The sequence below is a fragment of the Mastomys coucha genome, unplaced genomic scaffold (assembly GCF_008632895.1).
Source record: "Mastomys coucha isolate ucsf_1 unplaced genomic scaffold, UCSF_Mcou_1 pScaffold3, whole genome shotgun sequence".
NCBI lineage: Eukaryota > Metazoa > Chordata > Mammalia > Rodentia > Muridae > Mastomys > Mastomys coucha.
The window spans coordinates 72,088,853-72,104,752 of NW_022196909.1; the positions used below are offsets into that span (position 1 = coordinate 72,088,853).

The 15,900-nt window shown below is 47.0% G+C and overlaps 1 protein-coding gene and 1 non-coding gene across 4 annotated transcripts in view; one reads left to right on the forward strand and one right to left on the reverse strand.

Annotated features, from left to right (window-relative positions):
* Positions 1-3,187: 3,187 nt before the first annotated feature.
* The window catches only part of Slc25a23 (solute carrier family 25 member 23), a 16,116-nt gene continuing 3,403 nt past the window's right edge, over positions 3,188-15,900 (reverse strand). For 2 of the 3 annotated variants that reach the window (XM_031346560.1, XM_031346562.1), the window contains exons 4-10: positions 15,005-15,116; positions 13,517-13,675; positions 13,280-13,432; positions 12,965-13,072; positions 12,356-12,523; positions 6,638-6,788; positions 3,188-5,156 (exon numbers count right to left, since the gene is read on the reverse strand). In XM_031346560.1, coding sequence (XP_031202420.1) covers positions 4,954-5,156; positions 6,638-6,788; positions 12,356-12,523; positions 12,965-13,072; positions 13,280-13,432; positions 13,517-13,675; positions 15,005-15,116 — 1,054 coding nt within the window. In that variant the 3' untranslated portion in view covers positions 3,188-4,953. The remainder of the gene's footprint in view (positions 5,157-6,637; positions 6,789-12,355; positions 12,524-12,964; positions 13,073-13,279; positions 13,433-13,516; positions 13,676-15,004; positions 15,117-15,900) is intronic. The other variant, XM_031346561.1, reaches the window with a different exon arrangement.
* On the forward strand, positions 10,513-10,678 carry LOC116075603. Its single transcript, XR_004112638.1, has one exon. It is a non-coding gene; the product is annotated as a U1 spliceosomal RNA (small nuclear RNA).

Here is a 15,900-nt window from a genome sequence, read left to right on the forward strand (position 1 = left end):
CCATATTGTAAATTATATGGTATAAGATAGATCTAACACCCAATCCAACATTATTGCCAATAAAACCGAACACAATCTTCTATCCTAACTTAAAAGACAAAAACTTTGCACCTGGCTATGTCTTGGCTTAGATTGGATGCCACCTAAAAACCATCCTCTCAAAGTAAAAAGCCTGGGCTGGCTAGGGGACTATGTAGTTTTTCAACCCTGTCAGAAATCCAAGAATGACTGATAATAATTGAAAATATATAGGAAGCCTAACACAGCTCCCCAAAATTTAGCCAATTGATAGAGACTGCTGGACACCTGGGCAGTCCTTTACTTCAAAACGTTGGCACATCGGTCTTCAGCCTTCTGGCCCATGGATGTCTGACAGACAAGAGAAACAGGAATATTAAGGACTCGCTTACTCTGTCTCAGCAGATTTAAGCTTTCCCAAGCCTGTATGTGTGTCCTTTTTGTGGACAGTAGTATCTGTAGATGAAGAGGCAATTCTTGCCTGGTGGCTGGCTGTCTTGCCACAACTGGAACAACTCCAATGATGCTCGATTTCTTCTTAGAATCTAAGACAGGGAAAGCTGTCAGGAGCAGACTCGTCTCAACAAGTGAATGAATAACAATAAACGTCACATTCTGTGGGTTTCTGATGTTTTTGAAAACCAACTATCTATGTAAAGTAATCTGGACTGTTGTCTGTTAACTACTCTCAGCTAGTTTTAGTTAAAATCTTGAAACCATCCTAACAATAAACTCAGAGCCATGAATTTGTTATTTGGCTCTAAACTCACAGGCTTAAACATCTCAGATCTGTTTATAACAACAGCAAAAGAGCTGGACGGTGGTGGCGCATGCCTTTAATCCCAGTGCTTGGGAGGCAGAGGCAGGTGGATTTCTGAGTTCAAGGCCAGCCTGGTCTACAGAGTGAGTTCCAGGACAGCTAGGGCTACACAGAGAAACCCTGTCTCGAAAAACAAAAACAAAACAAAACAAAACAAAACAAAAAACCAAAAAATAAAATAACAGCAAAAGAAGGACTAGGTCTAAGCCCCTGTACTTTTTTTTTTTTTTGGTTTTTTGAGACAGGGTTTCTCTGTGTAGCCCTGGCTGTCCTGGAACTCACTCTGTAGACCAGGCTGGCCTCGAACTCAGAAATCCGCCTGCCTCTGCCTCCCAAGTGCTGGGATTATAGGCGTGCGCCACCACCACCTGGTAGCCCTGTACTTTTAAATATTTAGTATCAATAGAAGAAATTTATACAAATGATAATCTTGATTTTGTATCAAAATAGATTCTGTGTCAAATAATAACATGTGACTTTAACTTAGTAACAATCATGGGCGTTGAGATATTATGAAGTGGGGGGAAGGGTAGGGAAAACAGGATTTATTAGTCTCTGATGTCTGTGTCCTGACTGGATCCAGCTGAAGTCCAGGACATCAGGAGTTCATGCAGGCCAGTTCAGCATGTCTGACGAGGAAATTCACCAACACTGTATGTATATTCTATAATATATAAATTTCAAAACAAATTTTCAGTATATATCCAAGATATTTTTTGTTTGAATCTCTGGAATCTAGTTCTCTGGAGGTCTCCCTTTGTCATCTCTGATCCATATAACTCTGGAAGGTATAAATACCTTAATCACCTTTTCCAAAAACACAAAAACAAAACCTTTTCCCCAAATCAGCATATCCTTGAGCCAGTAACCAGAAAAAACCCTCATTTTGACCTCTCTCCCAGAGGAATAATATAACCACAAAACTCAACATCACACCTATTTTGAAAATTAAAACAATCTAAAAACCAATGAAATAAACTAAGATATTGTATATCTTGTATATATTGTATCTCTTAGGCCATTTCTATCTAGCCAAGTAGGAAAATGTCACCCAAAATTCCTGTGTAGACCACGTTAGAAAGAATATGGGCTTCCTCTGGCTAAGTGACCAAGTTCTATCATCTTTCTGTTTGGATCTCTGCCTAGAGTCACAGACTTTTATTAATTAATACCTGTTAAAACAGGCAATGGTTAGCACTTTTCTCTCTACTTGGAGTCAGAGCAGCCAGTAACTCTCCACAGCAGGGACCTCACTGCTGTTTTCTTTGTTTCTACATGACTCAGTTTTGGTGCCATTCAGCTATTCACCCAACAAAACAAACAAACAAACAAACTTATTAAAAAAGATCACCCCTCAATCTCTCCTGCCCCACTGGATCATGTTCTGCTCTAGGGCCAGTTTTGGCAGGCCTCAACACTATGTCCCAGTGGGGTCCTGCTATTCTCTCCCAGCTTGTGAGTTCATCTCACTAACACACAATGCTCCACACACTACAATCAGTCTTTTAGCACCTAGATAACCAGTAGAAACATGACTCTTAAGGCTTAATTATCCAATCAGGTTTATGTACCAATAAGATCACAATTTACGAGATGCCAATACAATAATTTCAGAGCCAATTGATAAAGATAATGAATGCTTTAACCCAATTATTCTAACCTGATTGGACAATGAAAATGCTGCAAACCCCGTCCCCCCACACCCCATGTGTGTGTGTGTGTGTGTGTGTGTGTTTGTATGTGTGTGTCAGAGAAAGGGAGGGAGGGAGGGAGGGAGACAGAGACCCATGTCTCTCATCTCTCCTTGGGAGTACCTCAGTGTTGACACACACACACATACAACACACACGTACACCTGTTCATACTTTTTGTTTGGTTTTCTGAGACAGGGTTTCTCTGTGTAGCCCTGGCTGTCCTAGAACTCACTCTGTAGACCAGGCTAGTCTCGAACTCAGAAATCCGCCTGCCTCTGCCTCCCAAGTGCTGGGATTATAGGTGTGCGCCACCACCACCCGGCCCATACTTTTTTTTTTTTTACGATTTATTTATTTATTTAATTATTTTTATGTGTATGAGTACACTGTAGCTGTACAGAAGGCTGTGAGCTCCGGCGGCGGTGGCATAATACATTATAGCTGTCTTCAGGCATACTTTTTTAAAAGTAACAAAACTACAATGAGGTCAGAGAGATGACTCAGTAGGTGACAGCACTCCACACGAAGCCTGAGTCTGACCTGCAGGACCCACGCTGGGAAGGAGAGGATGGTTCCCACAAGTTTTCCTCTGCTTTTCATATGCCTCTCCCTCAAAGAAGTGAATGTAAGTTAAACAATTAAAAAGCAACAATAGTAGCTTAGAAAATTTATTCTTTTTCCTTGAAATGACACAGATGGGCAGGGAGGTAGGACTTGGTGTGGGTGGGAGGGAGAGGTGGAAAGCATACCCTGCGACATCCCAGTTTTCCTCTCAGTCTATTGATGAGGCCCCCTAAAGACTGAGACGTGGAGCAGGGTACCCCAGGTCTAAGCTCAGAATCCAATCTTGACGTGTGGAGGGTTAGGGAATGTGGTGGGAGCCAGGGGACTTTGTTCTCTGTCTGGTAGAAAAATAGACTCCAAGTCAGCTTGGGGATACTTAATTTGCATATTGGATGCTGGGTGTCAGGAAGGATGTTGTGTGTTGGTCCTTGATTGTGACTTTCTGAGGCCTGAGCAGGGCTGGCAGTGTGAGAGGCAGATGGTCCCCTTGGTTGTGTCCCTGCCTTCCTCTGGCAGCTCCAACCCAAGAACAAGCAGATTGGGCCCTTCCAGAGGGGCCTGGGCTCTGAGAGTTACTAGCCTGGAAGGAGGGCAGGGGAATATGGAAGACATTGCAGAGAGTAGGGGACAGGGAGCAAAGTGATTTTGGGGAGTTGTGGGAGCGGAGGTGTGTCCTAGCTGAGGTGCAATCCAGCATTCATATGTCCCATCCCTTACTGCCAGGTAGGGGGTCACTGGTCTGGAGCCACTCTTTGGATGGCATGCTTCCATGCAGTGGGAATCAGTTCCAGGGTGTGTCTGGGATATGAGATGTTGTCACTGGGCTATTGGGATCTAGACTAGGGGAGTGACATTTGGGGTATAGGAGCAAAGACCTTGGGATCTGGAGGTGTTTGGGAGTTTGGCCTTCTATGGATGTAGTCCAGAGAAGGGGTTGAAGGAATCTGGGATCTGGAATTTTGCAGCTGGGGCATGTGGGATCCATGAGAGACCCTGGAGCTCTCGCACCCATGCTTCCATGAGCCAGAATCCAGTGGACTGGGACTTGGGGTCCAGTGGTGAGAGATTGAGGGTGGTGCTTGGAATGTAGACCCAACAGTAAAAATTGGAGGATATGGAACCCCAAACTGAGGAAAATGTATTGGTTGGGGTAAGGGACCTATGATCCAGGGACCCAGTGGCAGAGCCCAGGATCTTGGCACTGTCCTGTCAGGACCCTGTGGCTGAGAGTTCTTGGCTCTTAGAATCCAGTGGCTGGGCTGTGAGGCAGGTGAGGGGAACTCAGCAGCAAGTTTAGGGATCTCTGGTCCAGTGTGACATTAGGGCACTGGGTCTGGTGCCTGAGGGCTCTGAGAGCTGGGCTATGGGGTACATGGATGAGTGCCCCCATGCTTGGGGCACTGGGGCCACCTGCTACTGCACAGAGAGGCCCAGCACCCAGTGGGGCATAGAAAAGCAGGGTCCAGCTTTGGGGTGTAGATGAGCAGAATCCAGCTTTGGGGTGTAGATGAGCAGGATCAAGGGACTTGGGGATAGGGTTTGGGGTCAGGGTATGGACAGTTTTACATTTCAAGTGTCAGACTGTTGATATGAAGGGTCCAGTGGTTGGGGCTTAAGGGTCTGGTTGTGAAGTTGAGGATCAAGTCCTGGGATCCTGTGGCTGAAGTGTGGGGTTCAGTGGTCCCATGGTCAGGACACAGGGCTAGGATCTGGGATCTGGGTTCTGGGGTCCAATGCCTTGGGGTGTGGGATTAGGATCCACTGGTCAGGCCATCAGTCTCTGGTGGTTGAAGACATCAGCGTAGGGGATGCCATGATGAAGGTGAGGGAATTTTAGGGGGACAGGCTCCTTGTCCCTCACCTGGATGTGACCCCCAGAGCCTGCTTCATGTTCTCGTAGACCACGTAGGAGATGCTCACAGCTGGAATGACCTTCATGAAGTTGGGGGCAATGCCCCGGTAGAGGCCCCATACACCCTCCTGGGACAGGATGTGTCGAAGCAGACCCACCATGGAGACTTGCGGGCCACCCTTCATGGAGGCTGTAGGTGGTTGGAAGCCTGGTAAGAGCAAAGCTTCCCCGTCTCATTTCTCCTCCTACCTCATCCTAGGGCTGAGCTAGGTGGCCATTTACACAGAAGGTTGGATGGTAAGACAGAGGAACAGGGGACCTACCACAAGACTCAGGATATCTGTGGACCTAGGAACCGTCAATCTTAGGGACTACATTTGGGGATGAATGGGAACACCAGGTATGTACGTGTGGGAGAATATTACATGAATCTGTGTATATTTGTCTGTGTGTGTGCATATGCACTATGAAAGTTTGTGTGTACATGTATGGGAATGCATATGTGTGCCTCTGTGTGTGCATGTATGTGTGTGCAAATGCACATGTGAAACTTTTATGTACATATATGGGAGTGCTGTGTGCCTGTGTGTATGCATTGTAAGAGTACATACTTATGTGTCTGTGTGTGCCTGTGTGAGACTGCGTATCTGTGACTTCTGTGAACATATGTGAGAGTGTGTCTGTTTGTATGTGTGAGACTACATATGTGTATTTGTGTATAAGAGTGCATATGTACAACTATATGAGAGTGCATATGTATGCGTGAGGGTGCATAAAAGTATGTGTGCATGTATGAGTGTGCAGTGTGTCTTTGTGTGTGCATATGCATGTGTGAAAGTTCATATGTATTTGTGTGAGAGTGCATAAATATGTCTGTGTATGTAAGCACATATGTGTTTCTGTATATAAGAGCACATACATGTGTCTATATGTAAGAGTGCATATGTATGAATACATATGTGTGTTTGTGAGTGACAAGAGGTGAAAAATACCCACTTCCTTAAAGTTAATTCTCTCCTTCTCTTCAGGGTTTGCATCTGCTTACCCTCCCATCCTCACACATCTGATCATGGAAAGACCTATGTGGCCTTTGTCCTTATCCCCAAGGGTGAGGGGATTCACAGAGATCTGGGAATTCCTGGCCAGACAGGGCCACACAGTGAGACCTTGTCTAAAAATAACAATGATAATATGGCCAGGCCTGCTGGCCATGCCTCTAACCCAAGCACTTGGGAGATCTTTCTGAGTTCAAGGCCAGCCTAGGCTAAATAATGAGTGCTAGTCAGGGCTATATAGTGAGGCCCCATCTCATAAAATAAATGAAGGAAGGAAGGAAGAAAGAAAGAAAGAAAGAAAGAAAGAAAGAAGGAACCCAGCAAACTGTCCTTCCTGGACCTTGGCTAATGTTCCAAGCAACCCCCACTCCCTTATTTTCTCTCAGTTTTGAATAACAGTTCAAGTTATTGAAGTGCCACAATGTTGTCTGTGGTACTTCCCTGTACTTTTGTACTTCCCTGGCCACTGAACCTTCTCAGGCCACTAAGGTAAACTGATGCCCAGACAACAGGAAGGGTGCTACCCAAACCCACAAGGATCCTGGCTCAGGATGCTACCTACACAGTTACGTGAGAGCAGGTGGAACCCGAGTGTCTGGCTTTCCGACCCCAGCCTCCTACCCAGACTTCTCACCTTGGGCTTGCATTCGGGTACGGACCAGTGCCAGAGGGTAACTGGCAATCTGGCCACAGGTGCTGGAGATGGTGCCACAGGCCAGGAGCACAAGAATGCCTGGGTTAGCTGATTCATGGCTGTACTGCTGAAGCCAGCGATTCTTCAGGGTCTAGAAGAGAAAGCAGCAGGTGGGTTCAGAGTTGCAGATGGGAAGGTCCTGTTGTCAATGGCTCTGCTGCCAGCAGTGTGGACCACACTTGCCAGTTCTAGAGTAGATGATGTGGTTTATCCTCCCCACTGGGCCCTTCACTGGGGATTCTAGGCAGGGACTCCACACTGACCACGCCCCAGCCCTTCACTAGGTGGGAGTATGTGGGGGCATGCTCTACCCCTGAGCCATGCTCTCAGCATTACCACTTGAGCGACATCTCTTGCTCCTAAAACTTTCATTTTGGGACATGGGGTTAGTCTGTCCTATACTGGCCTTGAAGTTTTCATCTTTTCAACCACCCCAGTGCTGGTATGACAGGCTTGTGCTCCCCAGCCTGGCTTCTACGAGCAGTTTCCCTATATTCCTTCCCCTTTTTTTCCTGTACTGTGCATACCCCATGATTAGGACCTCTGCAGTGACTGTCCATAGCAGGAAGGACTGTGCATTCAGGAATAAGGATCCTTTTGGGTTTTTTGTTTGTTTGTTTGGTTTGGTTTGGATTTATTTTTGTTTTTGGAGACACTGTTTCTCTGTGTAGCCCTGGCTGTCCTGGAACTCACTCTGTAGACCAGGCTGGCCTCGAACTCAGAAATCTCCTGCCTCTGCCTCCCAAGTGCTGCGATTAAAGGTGTGTGCAATCACCCTTTTGGTTTTTTTTAAGATGCACTATGGGGCTAGTGTGGTGATGGCATGGATGCCTTTAATCTCAGCACTCTGGAGGTAGAGGCAGGTAGAGCTACATGAGTTCAAGGCCAGCTTGCTGTACAGATTGAATTTCAGGACAGCCAAGGCTATATATAGAGAAACTGTGTCTCAAAACAAAACAAACAAAGGTACAGTCTTGCTTGGCCCAGATGGGTTTCAAACCAACTATGTAGCAATGACCAATGCACATAAAATAAAAATAAATTAAAAAATAGGAATAATAAATTTCCAGTGAAAGAAAGCTGCAGGGAATGGTAATGACAATCTGTCAATCAGGCTGCCTGGGAGGCTGAGGCAGGAGGATTGAGTGTGCCGAGGAGCTTCTGACTCGCCTGGGCAATAAAGTGAAACACTGTATATAATAAAAATAAAGAAGTAAAATTTAAAATAAAAAGAGAAGGGGCCAAGCAGATGGCTCCACAGGTAGAGATTGTGATGAGTTAGATGCCTGCATTCAGGCCACCCTGTACACAAGCGCCAGGCGAGGTGAGGCTGCGAATACCTGTAAGCCCAGCTCTGGGGAGGCAGGAAGAAGAGGATCTGGGGCTGGCAGGCTAGTCAGCCTTTCTATTACTCTGACATTGGTGCTCACTGCAACCTCAGAATATTTCAACCATTGGTAGATGCCTATTCATATGGTTCCTACTTGACAGACAAGAAACTGAGGGAAAAGGGAGCCATGTGCCCAAAGCTCTAGCATTTTCTGGAGCATTCTTCCAAGATCCTCCCCCCTTCTCCTTTTTGTTTTCTGGGGGGGGGGTGTCTATGTGTGCTTTTGTGTATGTGCTGGGGTGCTGCATGCGTACTCAAGGACATGTGGAAGCCAAAGGTTGACATCAAGTGTCTCCACAAACCACTCTCACCTTATGGTTGGAGACAGGGTCTCTCATGGAACCTGGAGCTCATTGACTGGCTGCTCATTGAGCCCCAGCCATTCTCCTGCTTCCACCTCCTGGCCCCAGGGTGGCAGATGCCCTTCCTGACATTTTATTTAGATTCTGGATCAGAACTCATGCCCTCATACTTGTATGGCGGGTCCCTTAACAACTTAGCCATCTCCCCAACCCTTTTTTTGAGGCAGGATCTCTCTGTAGCTCTAGTTGGCCTAGAATACACAATATAAACCAGGCTGGACTCAAAACTCATGGAGATTTACTCACCTCTACTTCCTAAGTTTTGAGATTTAAGGCATATGCTTTTAATTTTTATTTTACTTAACTTTATTTATTTTTATTTTATGTGTATGGGTGTTTTGCTTCCATGTCCATCCATATACCACAAACATGCAGTGCCCATGGAGGCCAGAAGAGAGCACCTGATCCACTGGGACTGGAGCTGCAGGTGGCAAAGACAGCCACTATGTGGGTGCTGAGAAAATAGATACTGAATGGGTAATTAAGAGCTGTTATGGGCTGATGAGATGGCTCAATGGTTAAAGGTGCTTATAGCCAAGATAGATGGCCTGCAATCAATCATTGGGACCCATGTGGTGAAAGGAAAGAACCAACTCCGGTAAGGTACCCTCTGACCTCCACACACATGTTGTGACACATGGACACATAAGGGCCATAAGCATAAAAAAAAAGAGCTGTTCAGGGCTAGGGAGATGGCTAAGTTACTAGAACACTTCTGGCCATGTAAGCATGAGGATCTGAGTTTGATCTCCAGTGTCCATGTCAAAGGCCAGACATGGTTATGCATGCCTATACCACATTGATGGGGATGCAGAGGCTCTGGCCTCCTTGGTGAGCCCCAGGTCCCAGTGAGGGATCCTGTGTCAAAAAATAAGGTGGACAGTAGCTGAAGAATGACTTCGGGATCACTGTCTTCTGGCCTGTACAGAGAGAGAGAGAAAGAGAAAGAGAGGGAGAAAGAGAGAGAGAGAGAGAAAGAGAGAGAGAGAGAGAGAGAGAGGAAGAAGAAGAGGAAGAGGAAGAGGAAGAGAAGAAGAAGAAGAAGGGGAAGAAGAAGAAGAAGAAGAGGAAGAGGAAGAGGAAGAAGAAGAAGAAGGGGAAGGGGAAGAAGAAGAAGAGGAAGAGGAAGAGGAAGAAAAAGAAGAAGAAGAAGAGGAAGAGGAGGAAGAGGAAGAGGAAGAGGAAGAGGAAGAGGAAGAAGAAGAAGAAGAAGAAGAAGAAGAAGAAGAAGAAGAAGAAGAAGAAGAAGAAGAAGGGGAAGAAGAAGGGGAAGAAGAAGAAGAAGAAGAGGAAGAGGAAGAGGAAGAAGAAGAAGAGGAAGAGGAAGAGGAAGAAGAAGAAGAAGAGGAAGAGGAAGAGGAAGAAGAAGAAGAAGGGGAAGAAGAAGAAGAAGAAGCAGAGGAAGAGGAAGAGGAAGAAAAAGAATAAGAATAAGAATAAGAATAAGAATAAGAAGAAGAAGAAGAAGAAGAAGAAGAAGAAGAAGAAGGGGAAGAAGAAGGGGAAGAAGAAAAGAGACACAAGAGTGAACTGTTCCATTGCCAGAGATAGTGATACATGCTTATAATGTTAATACTCAGGATTTGAGTTCAGGCCATCAAGGGATGTATAGTGAGCTCCCATATTTAAATGAACAAGCAAATAAAAGAGCCAAATCTCAGTTGGTGGAGCATTTACTTCACATGCATGAAGCCCTGGGTTCTATCCCAGCAATACATTAACTTTGCCTACGAGCATAGACTTATCATCCCAGCACTCTGGAGGTATAGTCAAGAGGATCAGAAGTTCAAACTCATCCTCAGCTACACAGCAAGTTTGAGGTCAACCAAGGCTACATAAGTCTGTCTTAAGAAAAAAGAAGCCGGGCAGTGGTGGTGCACACCTTTAATGCCAGCACTTGGGAGGCAGAAACAGGCAGATTTCTGAGTTCGAGGCCAGCCTGGTCTACAGAGTGAGTTCCAGGACAGCCAGGGCTATACAGAGAAACCCTATCTTGAAAAAAACAAACAAAGAAAAAAGAAAAAGAAAAAAAAAAAGGTGGTGGTGCGGTGGTGCTGGAGAGAAGGCTCAGCAGTTAAGAACACTGGCTGATAATCATGAGGGTGGTTTTCTTGGGGCGAGGCTCACCCATTGCACTCTGGATGTGCTGACCCCTGTGATCTCCCCAAATTCGGGAAACTTGACTGCATAATTTGTGGTAGTGGGGGACTGTGTTCACGCTCTCCCCTGAAGAAAAAAAAAAAAGAATACTGGCTGTTCTTGCGGAGGACCCAGGTTTAATACACAGCACCCACATGGTGGCTTAAAACCATATGGATCTCCAATTTAGGAGGTCTGGCACCCCCTTCTAGCCTCCATGGGTACCACATGCACACAGCACATTCAGGCAAACACCCATACATACTTTGGGAAAGATGGGCGTCTTTGTGGTTCACTGTGTTCACTATTCCCAGGAGCTGGAGGGGTTCCCAGTTCCTATAAAACTAAAGCTTCCACAACTCCAAGGAGGCAAATGTGAACCCCTGGGTTTCATCACCAACACCCCAAGAGGGAGAATGATTCTATTATTGTTCTTGTTTTGAGAAAAGGCCTCTCTCTGTGGCCCACGTTGGCCTTGAGCTCAGAGAGATCCTTCTGCCTCTGCCTCCCAAAGAATGGGATTAAAGGCCTATACTGCCATGCTTAGTTGTGGTAATCCTCCTGTATCAGCCTTCTGAGTATTGGGTGATAGACACCAGCCTCCATATCTGGCTTTGTGTAGCATTTTTTAAAAAAAGAATTCTTTATTTATTTATGTATATGAGTACATTGTCCCTGTCTTCAAACACACCAGAAGAGGGCATTGGATCCCATTACAGATGGTTGTGAGCCACCATGTGGTTGCTGGAAATTGAACTCGGGACCTCTAGAAGAGCAATCAGCCAGTACTCTTAACCACTGAACAGTGTGTGTGTGCGCGCACACACACAACCATATGAGTACAATGCTTTTGGATACCAGAAGAGGGTATTGGATTCCCTGGAGCTAGTCAAAGGACCTGTTGGACCTGGATGTTGGTCATCTGCCAAAGCAGCAAGGACTCTGAGCCATCTCTTTAGTCCTCATTTTTCTATTTGGTTGTTGCTAATTTCTTTCTTTCTTTCTTTCTTTCTTTCTTTCTTTCTTTCTTTCTTTCTTTCTTTCTTTCTTTCTTCCTTCCTTCCTTTCTTTCTCTTTCTTTTTTTTTGGCAGGGGTGGGGGGCTTTTCAAGACAGGGTTTCTCTGTGTAGCCCTGGCTGTCCTGGAACTCACTCTGTAGACCAGGATGGACTTGAACTCAGAAATCCACCAGTCTCTGCCTCCCAAGTGCTGGGATTAAAGGTGTGCACCATCTCTGCCTGGCTGTTGCTAATTTCTTAAGGCAACAATTTTTTTTTTAAATTTTTTTTTTTTGAGACAGGGTTTCTCTGTGCAGCCCTGGCTGTCCTGGAACTCACCCTGGCCTTGAACTCAAAGATCTGCCTGCCTCTCCTTCCTGAGTGTTAGAATTAAAGGCGTGTGCCACTTACTACCACACAAGACAAGCAGGTTATCTTGAAACTTGACTACCTATTTGTTTTATGTATCTGAGTACACTGTAGCTGACAACCTAGTACAGGATGGCCTTGAACCCAGATCCTACTTCAGCTTTCTTCTCAAGTCCCATGGGGACAAGCATGTGCTGCCACGTGGAGCCAGAAGCAAGGCTTTCGCAGTACTGAGTGATGGAAGATACAGGCCTGACATCTGGAGGGCTCTCCAGGGTTCCAAGACCGAGCACAGTTTTCAAGCCGACGATTGCCCATCCAAGTTACAAGAAGCCACTAAACTAGCAAGGAGTGACCCAGGCCAGATCCCAGAAGAGGGGAAGGAGGGTTATTCACAGACCTCATAGACAGCTAGGTCGATTCCTGCATAAGGGATGATGCCCAGCACATTAGGCAGGTAGCCGCGGTAGAAGGCACGGGGCCCTTCACGTTCTAAGATCTGTCTTGCACAGTCCAGGAGACCCTTGTACTGGCCGGTTCTACGTAGAGTCAGGCGAGTCTTTAGTACCTGGGTGAGAACTCTGTGGTTAACTTGAAAATTGCTTTCAGAATCACCATGCCCAGAAGTGACATCACCTAGAAGTGGCTACTGAAAGCAGATGTGCTAAGAGCCCAGAACTAGTGTGCCCACCTAGGGTACAGAAAACACTGGGTTCTATGCCCAGCACCACATAAACCAGGTGTGGTAGGTCACGCCGGCCATCCTTGATCTTGGCGGGCATAAAATGGCCAGTTGCTATGACTACTGAGCAAACAGTTCTAAGCAAGTCCCTAGGAGTTACAGCTCAAATTGAGATACCCAGACAAGCCAGACCGGAAGTGGCTTTCAGTCCCAAGATAGGCAGTTGGGGTTATAGTTAGCTCTACACACAGTGCAGAGTAGGCAGTGAAACAGTATAAGAGGCCCACCCTCCCATGCTGGATCCTCCTCCAGCCCCCCACTTCTCACCTCCATGGGGTATATGATGGTTTGAGCTGTGGCCCCGGCCAGGGAACCAGCCACGAAGCGCTCCTGAACATGCAGTGTCTCTTGTTGTCCCCGGATGGCCCGCTTGATCTGAGGGTGGAACATGACTGTGGGACTGGGTACCTAGGAACCTTGGGGATTATTAAGTGAGTGGTCCTTGCATTCCAACATTCTCTGCCTGACACAGTACTGGCCAGCAGGAGGTATGGTGGTGGGGATTGCAAGTTAAGCCCACAGCCCTTGTGTTTACTGTCTGCTTCCCAAAGCTGAATATACTCTCTTCTGGACCTGTCCTACCTGTTCATAAGCCATGAATTTGATGGCAGACTCAGGGGCAATCTTGAGCACGTTGATGCCATTGCCCCGCCAGAGGGACAAGATACCCCCTTCCTGAATCATGTTTCTCAGGCCCCCTAGGATGTTGAGCCGGTTGGACTTTGAGGCATGGACCTGAGCAGGGAGAGAAGGTGGCTTTGCGGTACCCTCCTAGGTCTGGGCCTAGATGATGGGGTGGGTCCCTTCAGGTCCTCTCACCTGCATGAATACCTTGAGTCGGTCCAGAGGAGCTGTGCCTGTCCGTGACACAGCGCCAGCCACCGCACCAGCCACCAGCTGCTTCCACCACATGCCTGTAAGTTTCTCTTGCCTGGAGAACTCATCTGGCACTGTCAAGCACTCACCAATGTCCAGGACCTGAGAATGGGGGCAGCAGAGGTGGAGGATGTGCCTAGGTCCTAAGTGGAGAAGTCTCCTACTGAAGAATCTACCAGATCCCACCACAAGATCCACTGATTGCAGCAAAAAGAGCCACTGAATCCTTCCAAAGGATCTGCTTTCACAGTCATGTCCTCCATGGCGAGTTCTCCCTTAGAAATCCTCCTCCAAGAGTCTTCCCCAGGTATCTTCTCCAAAAAGTCTTACTCTAGAAGTCCCCTCCCAAGAGTCCTCCCAAGGAATACACTCCCTCCTAGAGTCCAGCAATAGATTCCCCAACGGTGGATTTTTGGGGGTGGACATCTCTGGTTCTCTCCAGAGGATTGTAGTATGGCTTTTTCCCCTAGCTTGAACATCATCACTCTGTGCCAATTTGAGGCAGCAATTACCTTGGCCTAGTAGCCATGGCAACAAACTGAGTAGACTGATCTGGTGATAACTGGGTCTACGGTAAGGGCGCTCTTGATACTCCCTAAGGTGTAAGGGATGGGAGCAGAGGATGTATCCTGGAAGTCCATTCACTGTCCTACCCAGCTGCAAGGAATTCTGGGAAACACTAACAAGGAAGCAGAAGGCTAACTGAAAGATTCCATGCTGCAGATTCCACCAGGTTACCATCCATGATGGGGTGGGGCTCAGCAGTGCTGCAGCTGTTTGGGGTACCCCAAGTCCTGTAAGTGACCCCTTACTGTGTTCTGCAATTAAGCTGAAGAAACTCATGGGCTCACTAAGTAGGACCTTGGTGAGATTCTCACTTTGGTCTGTTGTTATCTAACCTGGAGTAAATAGATACTTACTGACATCTCCCCAGAAAAAGCAACATAACATGTCAGGTCTCACAGATGCATCTTCCAGACACCACAAGGTCCTTAGTGAGTCCCACCTTTGTGCAAGAGCGGACCACCCTCCCCATTCCCGTGGGCTCCTTGGGACCTTCAATGGGATATGATGTCTGCCTGCATCTTTTGATCAGCCCCAGGGGCCTTGGAGTAGGTGACGAGCACCTGGCATCTGGCAGTTAATGTGGGTCAAGTGTGGGAATGCCACTTGGTGTATTTTCTTTCCCTAACCGCGATTCCTACTAGCTGTCCCTGGAGTCTAAGCAGGACCGAAGGGTTCTGAGCAGATAGCAGAAGTGTCCATCGGTGGTTACCAGGCTCCTGAACCCCAGATGGAGCAATAAAGGCACAGGGCTTCATGAGACAGCCCCTAGATACTGACAACACCTCTAGAGTCTTGGCCGAGAACTTCTGAGCCCTGGGGAGAAGCTAGAGCTAGCCCTCACTCTGTAGGTGGCCCGCAACTTACTGTAGAATGCTTCCAGAAATACAAGACATCCTCCACATTCTCCAGCGAGTGCAGCAGAAAGTGGTCTCGCCATTCCTGCCAATCAATGGTCATGGTGCCATCACGGTCCATGCTGGAGGTAAGGTTGGCACAGTTTCAGTGTCTGGGCTGGAGGAGGTGGGTGCCGCTAGCCTTCATGGATTTGGGGAACATAGAATTCACTGCCATTCTATAGCACTGGCCTATCTGAGATAGGGTGTCACTCTAAAGTCCAGTTTGGCTTGGAATTCACAGCAATCCTTCTGCCTTAGTACCTGAGTACCCATGACTGTTTGGGGCGGGGAAGGGTCTCACTCTGGAGACCAGGTTGGCCTCAAACTCATGGCAATCCTTCTGCATTAGCTTTCTATTTGCTACCTGACTAAAGCGCTTTACAACTTTAACATATATATTTATTTTAAATCGTGTGTATGCAGTGTGTGTGTTGGCTTGTGAGGCTTCCTCTGAAGCAGTAGTTACAGGTGTTGTGAGCCACCTGACTTGGGAATCAGGCTCTGCTAGAAGAATCATACATACTCTTAACTGCTAAGCCATTTCTTTCCCTAGCCCCGTTTCGTTTCATGGAGTCAGGCTACTCCTCTATTGCCCAAGCTGGCGTGGGTCTCATAGTAATCTTTCCACCTCAGCCTCCTTAGTGCCGATTATAGGGCTGTGCCATCCCGTCTGAAGACAAAGGTGGTGTATGTGAGTGCCATGGCTTGCATGTAGTGCTCAGAGGACAACCTGCTGGGGTTGATTCTCACCTTCCAATCTTGTGGGTTTTGGGGATCAAACTGTCTTCATCAGGATCGAAAGGCAAGTACCCTTACCTACTGCTACATCTTGCCAGCCTCACCTGCCTGTCTTTTGGGGATTCT